This window comes from Panthera tigris, chromosome F3 (genome assembly GCF_018350195.1).
Source record: "Panthera tigris isolate Pti1 chromosome F3, P.tigris_Pti1_mat1.1, whole genome shotgun sequence".
In the NCBI taxonomy this organism is placed as follows: domain Eukaryota; kingdom Metazoa; phylum Chordata; class Mammalia; order Carnivora; family Felidae; genus Panthera; species Panthera tigris.
This window is the reverse complement of record NC_056678.1, coordinates 8,485,725-8,500,389: the sequence shown is the minus strand read 5'-3', so window position 1 is coordinate 8,500,389 and position 14,665 is coordinate 8,485,725. Positions and strand designations below refer to the sequence as shown.

Below are 14,665 nucleotides of genomic sequence, written 5' to 3'. Positions count from 1 at the left end.
GCCCCCTTCCCTTGGGCGCTCTCCTGTAGCCCCGCCCCTATCCCCCGCTTGGTGCGTTCCCGCCGATCCCCACACCTCTGGCTCCCTCTCGTAGCCCCGCCCCCTGCCGCGCCGCGCGCCCCTATAGCTCCGCCCCCTATGCCCCCGCCCCTCGGAGTGTCTAGTTCCCCGCTCTCAACCTCCTCATAACCCCGCCCCCTCTTTCTGGCGCTTTCCCGCAGCTCACCTCTGGCGTTTCCTCTGCTTTGCTCGCAGCTGGGCCTTCAGACTCTCCTTCCTGGCCCCAGCACCCACTGCCCCAGCGTGTGCCCGCACTAGTGGACAGCAGTAGGCGAGCAGGGAGGAGAAGGCAGTAGGGAGGCAAATCCACCGCAGTGGCTCCGCACATCCCATCTCCCTGCACCCGGCTTGAAAGCATCACACGCATGCACCCAATTCACTCGTGCATTTTCTCGTTTATAAACATTTATGAGCGCCTGCGCCTAACACAAGCTAATGAGAGGGTAGGTGAGGGCCTCCCATCTTGGGTTTCTCACCATCCCAGGAAGCTGTAATAACTTACTGCTAGCCCACAACATTACTCTCATCTCACACAGGTAAGAGAGCCCCAGGCTGGACCCCTAGGCCCGCCATTGTTGTCCTTCCTGTCCTGTTACTGAGGCCTGCCAAAGCTCTTCACTGGTGGTGACCATCCAGGCTGTGCTCTCAAAGCTTCAACCTAAATCTAGCTGCTATAGAGAGGTAGGTGCTATATTTAGAACACACATTTTCCACTTGGCCTTTTCCCCAGTAGCCATGAAAATATAGTACAAGTCAAATATAGGTTGTGAACGTGATCATAGTCTGCGAGGGCACCACTGTCCCTGCACAGCCTCTAACAAGGTCCCACAGGAGGACCACAGTCCTGAGCCAGACCTGAAGGTGGCCCTGGGTGCTGGTGACAAGCACAGTGTGGAAGGGCAAAGGAATTGTCCTCTATGAGGGTGTTTACCCCTTCTACCCCTGTTCAAAAGACCAGTAGAAAATCACTAGCTTCACTGAACCCCCATTCTAAATTCCCTGGAAATGCAGAATCAAATAGGGTGGGGTGATCTCTCCACCCTGGTGCATTGAGCAGTAGCTGGGGGGGGGGGGGGGGTTCTGTCCTCAAAACCTTGATTTGTCTTTAAAGATTCCAATCTGGATTTGTCATCTATGAGACTTATTAACCCATCCACACCTTTAAAAAATTCATCTAATTTTAAATTTTTTTTAATCTTTATTTTTGAGAGAGAGAGACAGCATGTGAACAGGGAAGGAGCAGAGAGGGAGACACAATCTGAAGCAGGCTCCAGGCTCTGAGCTGTCAGCACAGAGCCTGATGCGGGGCTGGAACCCACGGACTGTGAGATCATGACCTGAGCCAAAGTCGGACACTCAACTGACTAGGCCACCCAGGTGCCCCTCATATAATTTTATATTTTAGATGTATGCAAACATTTAACAAGTTCTATATGTTTAATATGTTTAATGTTCACTATGTTTTCATCACACTTCCTATCTAGTCTACAGTAGGTTCTCAATAAATATTTGTTGAATGAATAAAGGGCTCACTATATTTTTTTCTAAAGCATTCATTCATTCATTCGTTCGTTCATTGGTGCTGAGTCCCTGCCCTCACAAAGCTTACATTCTGGTAGTGTTGGGATAGATAATAACCAAGTAAGTACATGTGTAGTGTGTCAGATGCTGATATGTGCCATAAAGAAAAAATAAGGCAGAGAAAGGGTATGGGGGAGAGAGTGAAAGATTATTTTGTACAAATGGTTATGGATAGCCATGCTAAGTTCTGCAAGCACAGGGAGGATGTACTGGGTTAGGACTGTTCTTAGCATTTTGGAGGAAAAACAAGGAAACCAATGTGGCTGGAGCAGAGGGCAATTAAGAAATGAGGGCAGAAATATGGGTGAGCAGTGATTGGGCAGATCATGCAGGGCCATGGCCATTTTAATAAAAGGACTTTTGCTTTTACTTTCTCAGAGTAAAGTCCAGGGAAACCTATATGGGAGAAGAATAATAGCAAGGAAGGGAAAAGAGGAGTAAGAGGCTTTTGGCAAATGTGTAAGGATTTTGATAGAGTCATTATTATAATACTATTAACTGTTAAAGATATTTATTATACTCAACAGAAGCAGACTAATACCAGAAATATGATTTATATTGTCAGTAATGATATATATTTTTATTTATTTTCAGAAGTATGTTATGATAGGAGATGGCAAAATACCACACCTTAAAAAGCAAATGCATAAGGACAGACATAGACCAATGGAACAGAATAAGCAAATGCATAAGGACAGACATAGATCAATGGAACAGAATAGTCAAGATATAACCCTTCACATATATGGTCAATTGATTTTTGACAAGGCTGTCAAGACCATTCAATGGGGAAAGGAAAGTCTTTCCAACAAATGGTGGTAGGAAACCCGGATGTCCAAATGCAAACAAAAAACAAACAAAAAAATCAAGTTGGACCTTTCTCTTATACCATTTAGAAAAATTGACTCAAAAAGGAGCAAACACTAAACTTAAACACTAAAACTATAGAACTCTTAGAAGAAAACATAGGATAAAAGTCTTCATTGCATTGGCTTTGGCAATGATTTCTTCAATATGGCACCAAAGGCATAGGCAACATAAGAAAAAATACATAAATGAACTCCAACAAAATTTAAAACTTTTGTGCATCAAATGACACTATCAAGAGAGTGAAATGACAGTCAATAAAATATTTGTGAATCATAGATCTATGAAGGATTAGTATATAGAATATAAAAAGAACTCCTGCAACTCAACAATAACAACAACAAAAAACCCCAAGCAACCCAATTCAAAAATGGGCAAAGGACTTAAATAGACATTCCTTCAAAGATACACAAATGGCCGACAAGTGCATAAAAAGATGCTCAATATCATTAGTCACTACAGAAATGCAAATCAAAACCACAATGAAATATCACTTCACACCTGCTAGAATGGCTATTCTCAAAAAGTAAAAACTAAAACAAAAACTGGAAAATAATAAGTGTTGGCAAGGATGCGGAGAAATTATAACCCTGGTGTGCTGCTGCTGAGAATGTAAGATGGTGTAGCCACTATGCAAACAGTGTGGCAGCTCCTCAAAAAGTTAAGCATAGAATTATCATATGATCCAGTAATTACATATATCTATCTAATCTCCAAAAGAATTGAAAGCAGGGACTTCAATAGATATTTGTACACTGATGTTCATAGCAGCCAAAATGTGGAAATGAACCACATGTCCATTATCAGACAAATGGATAAACCAAATGTGGCATAAAATGGGATCGTATTCAGCCTATAGAAAGGAATGAATTTCTAGTACATTACAACATGGATAAACCTTGAAAAAATTATGCTAAGTGAAATAAGTCAGACACAGAAGGATGAATATTGTATGATTCCACTTACATGCGGTACCTAGAATAGGCAAATTCATGGAGATGGAAAGTCAGGGGCTGAGGACTGAGGTGGGAGGAAATGGGAGTTAATGGTTAAGATCACAGAGCTTCAGTTTGGGATGATGAAAAAGTTCTGAAATAGACAGTGGTGATGGTTGCATAACATTGTAAGTGTGCTTCAAGCCACTGACTTGTGTACACTTTTATGTTATGTATATTTTCACAATAAAAAAGTAGATGCAAATTGTGCCTGCATTTCTCAGAGTAGGAAAAGGAAACAGATGCAACCAGCTTATTGAGCAAGCTGGACTCAGCAGGTGTAAGCAGAAAGTAACTTTACTCTCTCCCATTACTGATTTCAAATGTCTTCTCTGCACCTGTTCTTTAACTGCCTTTGAATGATATTTTATGAGGTTCCAAAGCCTGTCTTCCTTGATTGGTAAAGTTGTCATCTGATGTTGGCACCCTCAGATTGTAGCAGATTTTAAGTGCTGTCATTTTCTAGGGTGATTTGTGGGTTCTTTTGAGGACCTGAAGTGACAGAGATCTTTCTCTCACAAGTCCCTTGACAGAGGTAATGCCTTTGTCAGCTGTCTGCTTGCATCTCCCCCTAGGACCCTGGTTAGGGCCCCCAGACCCTGCAGGCAGTCTTCTCCAGTAGGGGCCCTCGGAGTCTAGCATCTACTCCTCTCGAAATGTATGCATTCTAGTCACACCAAATTCTGGGTGTGGACTGCTGTGGAGAACTGGCCAGCCTCAGTTTCTCCCCTCTGGTGCCCACTGGATAGAAAGAAATTGAGAAAAGTCTCGGCCCTTTGACTGCTCTGAAATTCCAAGGAACTGTTAACTAGTGCTCTCCTCGATCTCCTAAGAAACTACCTTCTCTTCAGTAGTTTGAAGGTGAGAATGAGCTACTACCTGCAGAACTGGCTTCCCAGTATCTCTGTGCATCTTCCTGCATGGACTGTGCAGCCCTGTCCTTTAGAATGGGGGAGTTCTTCAGTTGTATTGTGGGGCCACTTCCAAGGCATCAAGGGGTCCATTTTAATATCTTCCTACACTGGAGCATTAAATCATCCATGTGCCTATATTCCAAGCAAATCCTTTATAAAATACAAGGGGGCAGTGAGGGGGAATGGAGACATGTTTTATCTGTCATTCTTGCATGGGATCACTGATAACCCCCAGCCTTCCGCATCATACACATGTCATGTGAGAGGGAACTTCAACACTTGCACAATCAAGTAAACTTCCAAGGACTGGGATGCATGCTTCCCTACTCTCTCTAACCTTGGTCCCTGGTGGGAAACAGAGCCCTTACAGAAATATCTTGCCAAATGTATCTGCATCTTTTCCTGCCTTATGAAACATAATTTAATGAATGTAGTTGAATTAAAAAAGAGAGGGAGAGAATCTTGCATGTCTTCAGTTCTGAATGTCAGTTCTCCTAGTGCATATAGCTCCTCAGATGCGTAGGAATCAGCTTGATGTATAAACTGTGTATCTGTCCACATTCCCCTTCCCCAATGCAGACGTTTAAACAAATGCATACATGTGTTTAAAAATGAAATTTCACTGAGAACCTTGCCCTTAAAAGCAGAGAGAGAGATATATCTCCACACCAATACCCATTGTAGTGAAATTTTTATACGCTTGGGAGAAAAAGAACATTTATAAGCTTCCTGTGTGTGCATGTGTGTAAGGGGCAGGGGATAAAAACAAGTTATGTACAAAGAATCAGGGATAGACTAGCTTATGATTAGCAGCAGAAACTGATTTGAAAAGACTTCTTGTAACAACATGAGAAACAAAAGACAGTGGAATAAAATGTTCAGAATATTAAACGAAAGTGATTTCCAACCGAGGATTCTATACCCAACCTAATATCAATCAAATGCAAGAGAAGGTCAAGAATATTTTCAAACATGCAAGGTATAACAAAAATGTATTTTACAGGCACTATTTTTGTACGTAAGCCACCAAAATGAGGGAATAACAAGAAAGGCGTAGGAGATTGGATAAGGACATTTCCCAAGTGATGGCAAAGGTGGAGAGCAGTATAACAGCTATGCCCTGATACACAGATGGCATCAGTCCAGGCTTCAGGAATGTGACTCAAGAGACAGGCACATGGAGGGGTGACATCAGGATGCCTTCTCTTGTATCATCTTTTTAGACTAGCTCGGGGAAACCATTTCACCTTGTAAATGTCCTTTATTTTTTCAAGAGTATTTATTTTTTAGCAATCTGTACACCCAACATGGGGCTCACTCTCATGATCCTGAGATCAAGCGTCACATGTTCTTCCAACTGAGCCAGCAAGGCACCCCTCTAGAACAGTTTTTGATTTACTGAAAAACAGAAGATAGTGCAGACAGTTCCCATATACCTACTCACCCAGTTTCTCTTTTTATTAACATCTGGTACTAGTGTATTTGTTACAACTGAGGAAACAGTTTTGATACTCGCTAATAACTAAAGGCCCCAGCTTAGCCAGATTGCTTTAGTTTTTCCCTAATGTCTTTTTGTGTTCCAGGATTCCCACCAGGATGCCACGTTACACTGAGTAATCAAATCTCCTTAGGCTTCTCTTGACTGCAATAGTTTCTCAGACATTCCTTATTTCTCATGACCTTGATAGTTTGAGAAGGGCTGGTCAGGGTTTTTTGTTTTGTTTTACCGAAGTACAGTTGACAAACAATGTCGTATTCATTTCAGGTGTACAACATGTGGCTTGACATTACTCAATGCTCACCATAAGTGTAGCTATCATCTGTTACCATCCTATATCATTACAATATTATTGACTATATTCCCCATGCTGCATTCAACTAATAACATCTTGAAGAACTTTCGTCTCAATCAAAAACTACCCCTTCCCCATTCCTGCCTCACTTGATCATTTCCACTGAAGGTCAATGCATAAAGGAAGAAGAAACTTCTTTATTCCCTAGGACCTCTAAAGATATCTTTATTTGGGACAGAAATGACAAATGCTGAAATATACCTTCATCTTGAGAAGTTTTTGGTTCCATATCCAGCAAAGCTACAAGAATGAGTGGTAAGGTGACTCTCCACAGCATTTTGAGGAAGGCAGATGGTTTGAGGTAGGAAGAGATCTAGGAGAGGGAAAGTAATGCCAAGTCTCTTTCACTGGCCTTTACCTATTCGACTTCCCTCCAGACAGTGTACATACACACACACACACACACACACACACACACACACACACGCACGCACAGTTTGTGGGGAAGGAAAGCTTAATGCCCTCCTTATGAAGGAAGGGGAGGTGACAGAGATATTATGATGCAATGAGGGCCATTTGAAGGACACTGGTAACATTATGAGGTCAGGATACTTACTGAAATGTTTGCATATATGAAATGCATTAGATTAAGTCAGGGTTCCTCCCTGCTAACATCCTAGTGACGACTCTGACTCCTACCCACAGTATGGGATTTTAAGACCGAAGGAATGAGACCTGGGACAAAACTGAGACAGCAGGGAGGCACTGTACCAACTGGAAGGTTTTCCAAGTTGGCAAATTTGTGCTGTTTATTTCTGTACAGAAATAAATAACTCTATGTCCCTATGGATATCAAGGAGGGAAAGCATTTAAACACTGCACTTCAGATTAGCCATTTCAAGACAGCCTTGAAAGGGTTTGAAAAATTGACTGAACATGTAGCAGCCCAGAAACGAGATGAAAGAGCAGGCCTGTTTATACAAAAAGAAGGTAAGATCAGTGATTATAGGGCACCCAGTTGGGTCTGTGGTTAGAACTGTCCAATGTTTTAAGCCACCAAAGAGAAGCAATGTTGCTTAATAGCAAAGACATTGAATGGGAGGCCTGAGTTCTGACTCTGTCCCTAACTAGCTAAGTCATCCTGGGGAAGCTTTGTTCATTTCCTTGAACCTAAATTTGACACATCGAAAGTAAAATTAAGGGGTTTCCTTAAGTGGCATCTAAGAATTCTTCTGTGGGATCTACCTCTGATGTCTTGCTGGTTGACCTGGGATTCCCAGTAGTGCACAGTGACCATTAGCGAGCCATAGAAGCTGCCCTGCCACCTCTTAAGGGTATCATGAGACCATAAAGACATTCATAAGCAGGGCAAAGTTTTTCTGAAACTTTTGTTCACTGCCTGGGCCTCCCCTTATGTCTCTAGGCTGGAATAATTTGGAGCATGCCAAGGTAAGGGGAGCAAGGTAGGCAGTGGTCTGCCAGGATCATTAACAGCAGAAATACCAACACAGAATGGAAAGTACACCACCATGGTCAGGACTCAAGGGGACAACTTTGGGGCACTGAGGACAGCAGTGACAAATAAGGCTTAACAGCAGAGTAAAAGACTAATGGAACAAATCCTGCTGTTACAAGAAAAGCAGCAGAGCCCATACAATTGCAAAGGGGTCAGCATGGCCAGCCTCTTAACGTGCCAGGCTGGACAGCCACAAATGAGTTAAATTGTTGACTTTCCATATCAAACACAAAACTGGTATTATTTGAATAGTGTTTAAGAATTTGTAAATCACCTTAGTAAATATAATTTAATTGATTCTCACAACAAATATTACTGTCATCACCCCCATTTTACTTGTCACCCCAAGTCACTCAACCTCTATGTGTTAGAGCTAAGACTCAGGGCTTCTGGATGTAGTATTTAGATGATTGTGAACTTGGCTGGGCTTTCTAAACCTGTAGACAAAACTTTTATTTTTTAATTTTTATATAGTTAAAAAAATGTTCCCCAGTCTGTTTACCTGTAATTATCTGTAATTGATTTTCCAAACCCTTACCACTTTTGTTGAACCCTGTCTGGATCTCAGCTCCCCTTGGCCAAGCTTACATCATCATAAGAAAAAGCAATGCCAAAAGACAAGAATTCTCTCAAACTCCCTTTACTCCACTTCTGAGTTTCCCAAACCAGCACCTTTCATTCTTCTATCCCTCCTTTTCTCCAAAGCCATCACTCTACTGCAACAACTTTAAAATCTCCTTTTTTTTTTGGCTTTGTCCTCTCAAACTAAAAATATACCCAAACGTCCTGACCTTGACTTGTTCTTCCCTATAAGCTGCCACTGTATGCCTTTGCTTTGATTCACCACTAAATTTCCCCACAGTGTCACCACTTAATTTTCAATCTACTCAAGTCTGACTTCTCTCATCACTTTGCTGAAAATGCTCTTACCAAGGTATTTCATCACCTTAATACGGCTGCCGAATTCAATCAATTGTTCTCATTTTCCAGCTTACTTGGCTATTTCACTGCATTAGCAGCTTGCTGCCTCTGCTTCCAGAAACTGTCTCCTTCTGGGTGTCTCATCACACCTCTCTCTTTTTTTCCCTTTCTCATTCTTTCTTTGCCTCCTTTTTTTTTTTTTTTTGAGCCTTGCCTGTGTTCTCTATCAACCTTAAAGCAGAGACTCCATCTACATAGTCTCCTGAGCCAGATATCTTGCTATAACCTTTGACTATTTCATGATGGTATCTCACTCTTGGGTTATTACAACAGCCTTTCAATATAATAGTCTTCTTGCCAAGTGTTATTGCCTTATTTTTGAAAATTTTTTAGACAAAGAGAGAAAGAGAACATGAGTGGGGGAGAGGGGGAAAGGAGGAGAGAGAGAATCTTAACTAGGTTCCATGCTCAGCTGGAACCCAATGCGAGGCTCGATCCCACCACCCTGGGATCATGACTTGAGTCAAAATCAAGAGTGGGATGTTCAACCAACTGAGCCACCCAGGTGCCCCAAGAGTTATTCTTTTAATTTTTTTTTTTAAACTGACACATTGCTGGCTTATTAACTCAGCATTAAAGTCCATATATGTTAACTTGACATTCGGGGCTATTCCCAGCCATGCCTCAATCTACCTTTCCAGCCTCAGCTCCTGGAACTTCCCTTCATAAACTTTCTGTCCTAATATGAACTTGTCAGCATTCCCAATGACTTATGACTCTGATTTTGCACGTGTCATTCCCCAAGTGTAGAGTGCCTTTCCTCCCTTTTTTGTGCCTATAACTTTTGCTCATCTTTTAAGACCCAAATCAAATGTCATCTCTTTGTAAGAACTTTCCCCAGGCAAAGCCATCCTTAGCACACTGTTAACTTGCCATCTTGAGGAATTTCCCTGCTGCACCTAACCTGCTGAAATGTGTGTGTTCCTGCCTCTTCTTTGCTGTAGCACTTGAACTGTGAGTGCTTTGAAGGCTTTATAACCTTATGGTTAGCCCAGAGTCTTATATCCAAGAAGTACTCTTGAAATGTGTGCTAAGCAAACAAGTTAATCTTGCTTTCACTTAAAGCTTGCAATCACAAAGCCACATTGAAAAACTTCCTTCCTCTATAGTATATATGTTTATGTGTATGTATATGTAAATATGTATCTATACAGAAAGAATATATTTTAATATAGCAATATATATTTTATATAATATTATACTATAATATGCCACAGTATAGTGTACAATAGATATGTAGATATACAGTATAGATTTGATAGAAAATAATAAGTACAGATAACTTTCCTTCCATGAGAGAGGGACTGACCTAAAAGATTGAGAAAGAAGAAATATAATCTTAACTTTCATCAGACTTCTAATACTAGCATATATTCATATTTATTCATAAGTACTGGAAAATAGGGTCTACTTCTCATGATAGGCAAGAAGCTAAGAACTAGAGAGAATGTTTTTAATGTAACAGTGTCTATCTCAAAAATGATGTCAAGGAATTCACCCAAGGAATTCATCTGTGTAATATTACTGTTCGATCATCGTGTCAGTGACCTGAGAGAATTAAAATAATCCAGGAAAGGAAAGTTTCATCATCCTCATCCAGTGGCATTTACAGTGAGACTCATTTATAAGGAGACACATCATACTCACAATGGTGTGAATTTAAAGCAGCTAAACTATTTGAAAATCTCATAGGAATTTTACATTTAATAAGACCAAGAGGGAATGCTTTATTCTCCCCCCTCCAAGACCCATGGTCCTTCCTCAGTTGCTTCTGTTTTGGTAAATAACACCAATACTTGCTGAGTTTTAAAACCAAAACCGTGAGTGTCATTCTAGAACAGGATTTTTCAACTTTGGCACTATTGACATTTGGGGCTGGATGATTCTTTGTTCTGTGTATGTGTATGTGGGGTGAGGGAGGGGCTATCCTGTGCATCGTGGGATGGTTAGTATCTCTGGCCTCTACCTACTAGATGACATAGCACTTCCATTCCTAACTGCAACAATCAAAATTGTCCACAGTCAACATTGCCAATGTCCCTGTGGGAGATAGACGGCAAATCCTCCCCTGGATGAGACCTGTTGCTCTGGAATCCTGCTTGTCCTTCACTCCCCACTCCTGCCCCCAACAGCTTCCAATCAGTTATAAGTCTTTGTCATTCTACTTCCAACCATATCTCGCCATCGCCAGTGCTACCTCTCAGTGTCTATATCACTTATCATCCAATTGAGGACACTTTCAAGAGTGAAAGGGTTTGTTATTATTAACTAATTTGAGAATATCAGTATAAATTGGACTTTCCAAGACAGCCCAGGATGTACATTGGCTAGTGCATCGTTCTGGCCAAGCCTCTACTACCTGAATCCCAGATTAATGCACTAGCCCTTGCTAGGTTTATAGCTGTCACTCTTATAGCTGTCACTCTTTATAGCTGTCCTTACAGCAGCCAGTGTGCTTTGAGAAAAGTTTAAGGCAATACCTTACCATCATGTTTACTCTCATGCTTAGAATAAATTACAAACTACTGACTCCAGCTTAACCCTCCTTCTTGGTAATCTCACCTCACAGTGCTTTCCCTGTCCTCACTATACTCCATATCCATACACCTTCTCAGAACATGAGTCTTTGGTTGGCCTCTGCCTAAAATGCTGTTATCTAGCTTTACACATGGCTGAATTCTTTTTTGCTTATTAGGTCTTAGCTTAACTGTTTTTACTTGTGTCCTTAGAAAGGCTTCCCTGCCCACCAACACTGATAGATAGAGAATTCTCTCATAGCTCCCTATTGGTTTCCTTCCCAACACTTAGCTCACTCTATACCTAATAACTTTTACTTTGCTCCTAAGGTATATTATACATACATTGGAGCCCAAAGAACAAAACTAATCTTAAGTATATAGCACAGCAAATTTGGACATTGGTAAACATACCTGCAGCTGCCAACCAGGTCCAGACAAAGAACATTTCTAGCATCCCAGAGTCTCCTCATGTCCTGTCACCTCTCACATTAGATAACCATTAATCGAATGTCTATCTCCAGTAATTAGTCTTGCCCATCACAATCTGTAAATACTTTATTTGTTGGTTTACTTGTTGGTTTGCTGTGTCTTCCACTAGGACATAAATTCCCAGAGGAAGGGAACTTGTCTATCTAATTTTGCATTCTAATTCCAGTGTCTAGCTCAGTTCCCACACATAACAAATTCTCAGTGCACCTTTGCTTCTAATTCCTTCTTGCCTTTAGACAGAACAGTAGCTCCCAAGTGAATAACCAAGTTTGGCAAAATCAATATTCAAGTATGGTGTGTGTGTGTGTGTGTGTGTGTGGTGTCGAAATAGGTTCAAAGAACCTATCAAGAATTACTCTCTTTCCTTGAAGATGGGCTGTAGCAGACACTCTTGATTGGTAAAAATTTTCCTGACAGGAAGGAAGTAATCCACTTTCTTATCTTTGTATTCCTGAATAAAACTCCTAAAATAGTTGAAATATAAGTTTTGGAGGAAAAACTAAACACCAAAGTAAAATATTTTCTTCTAATATTTTAATCAAGGGACGAGTTCTGTTTCTAATTAAAAGAACCTTAAAATGCAGCAGAATCTGGTTTTAATAGGTTGAAATAATGAAATGGATTAGAAAATAGAAAAAGGAGCTGAGAAATGCAATATAGTCCTTGGAGTCTGATAACGATGTTCCTGCACTTTGTTACGATGCAGATGCAATTGATTATGACAAGTTTTATGCAGCCGTGGAGGAACTCTTTGGTCCAGAAGTGAAGAATCAAGATGTGAAATGTTTTTACAGGAAGCTCTGCAACAACCCTGATATGTCTGTAGACTGGTGTGAGGTAGTCACTTTTCATGTTCATTGTATGAAATCTGGGTATTATTTCTCCTTGTTCAGGATGAATAATTTAATCAAAAAGTTACTCCCACAGGGGTTAAGCTCACAATGTGTACATGGTATGTGTAAACTCCATAAAGATATGGCCACCATTAGGGTTCCTGCGTGGTTCAGTCTATTAAGCATCTGACTCTTGATTTCAGCTCAGCGAAATCAAGACCTGAGCGAAAATTGGATGCTTAACTGACTGTCAGCTCTGTGCTGACAGCTTACAGCCTGGAGCCTGCTTCATATTCTGTGTTTCCCTCTCTCTCTGTCCCTTTCCTGCTCACGTTCTGCCTATCTCTCAAAAATAAATTTTAAATTTTTGTAAAAAAAATTTGTTAAAAAAACAAGAATAACAAATAGTAGAAAACGTCAACGGATAAATCTATCAAGGAATGTATAAGACTATCACACTTACCTGAAGGATTAAGAGAAGATCTGGAAAATTATTAAGGCACTCAGTTTACAAAGATCTCAATTGTCCCCAGTAATTTGTTAATATTTATAAATGTAATAATTCAATAAAATAGATTTTTGGAATTAATACAGCTAAGCTAATAGATACCCAACACATCAGTAATTGAATTTTAATACATCTCTTCTCAATTTAATAATTCTTATAAATATTTCAGGTTGCTTTTAGAAATTGAAAAACATTCTCACAAACTTCTGGTGAGTACTAACAAGCCTGGAAGCTTCAGTCTCCAGATTAGCATGAAGATTCTACTGTGTACCATATTTTTAAAGCTTTTTCTTTTTTCAAGAAATGAAAAGTAAAAATATGATGTTCACTTAGATCTTTACTTGATTATGATATCAAAAGCAAATATATGAAAGCACCCTATGTATAAAAATATATATCTAGGTGGAAGTGGAAAGGGATTACCAGAGAACAAGGCTCATGTATCAAAGACAACGAATTGTAATTGCCAAGCTTACTTCTTTTTCCTTTTTTCTCTCCCTCCTTTCCTCCCTTCCATCTTTCCTTTTTGTTTCTTTTCTTTTCTTTTTTTTTTTAAAAGCCTGTTGTGCCCATGGAAATGTTTTAGCAGAGCTTGCATTATAAATATTTAAGCCTTCTGGGGGCGCCTGGGTGGCTTGGTCGGTTAAGAGTCCGACTTCGGCTCAGGTCATGATCTCGCGGTCTGTGAGTTCGAGCCCCGCGTCTGGCTCTGTGCTGACAGCTCAGAGCCTGGAGCCTGTTTCGGGTTCTGTGTCTCACTCTCTCTCTGACCCTCCCCTGTTCATGCTCTGTCTCTCTCTGTCTCAAAAATAAACGTTAAAAAAATTTTTTTAAACTAAATAAATATTTAAGCCTTCTATTCAATGGTCACTTTTCCAACATGTCTTGGGTTTTCAGCTGAAGATTTCTGAGATTTCCAGCATGGTTACCTGATTTCTATACAATTGTGACCTGTTTTTCTGGAACTACCACGAATTAATGTTTGTGTTGCTAAAATTAGAGTGAATTATGGTCATCTTGTCAGAATACGCTAAATGGAACTTTAAAGTAACTGCTGGTTATTCCTAAAGATAGAACACCTGAAATGAAGGTTGGGCCAGGACCTGATATGCCCCCTGCTTAGATGGTTCAGGTCACACCAGACAGCTGTATTAGTAAGACAGTCAAAGAATGAGAAACATTGGATTGTTTTTCCTCAGTGAAGGTACAACACAAAATCTCAAAGAAGCTTCACTAGGAAAGACCATCATCCTTGAGGTTGAACCCTTAGAAACTCTAGACCTGCACTGCCCAAAACACTTCTTCTAGTTACATGAGGCTATTTAGTACTGGAAATGTAACTAGTCTCAATTGAAATATGCTGTAATTGTAAAATACACACCGGATTTCAAAGATGTAATACACAAAAAGATTATAAAATATCTTACTATTGGTTACTTGTTGAAATTATATTTTGGACATATTGGATTAAACAAATACACTATTAAAATTAATTCTTTTTTTTTTTACATTTTTTCATGTGGCTACTGGAAACTTTAAAGTTATATATATTGTTCTCATTATATTTTTATCGGTAAGCACAGAAAATGTCAAAATAGACATAGAAGGA

General features: G+C 40.2%; 1 protein-coding gene across 2 annotated transcripts in view; it reads left to right on the top strand.

Moving 5' to 3' along the window:
- The first annotated feature begins 6,869 nt into the window (after positions 1–6,869).
- The window catches only part of WDR64 (WD repeat domain 64), a 142,606-nt gene continuing 134,810 nt past the window's right edge, over positions 6,870–14,665 (top strand). Inside the window, exons 1-2 of one of the 2 annotated variants that reach the window (XM_042976752.1) lie at positions 6,870–7,200; positions 12,422–12,552. In XM_042976752.1, coding sequence (XP_042832686.1) covers positions 7,056–7,200; positions 12,422–12,552 — 276 coding nt within the window. In that variant the 5' untranslated portion in view covers positions 6,870–7,055. Of the gene's footprint in view, positions 7,201–12,421; positions 12,553–14,665 lie in introns of those variants that run through there. The other variant, XM_042976753.1, reaches the window with a different exon arrangement.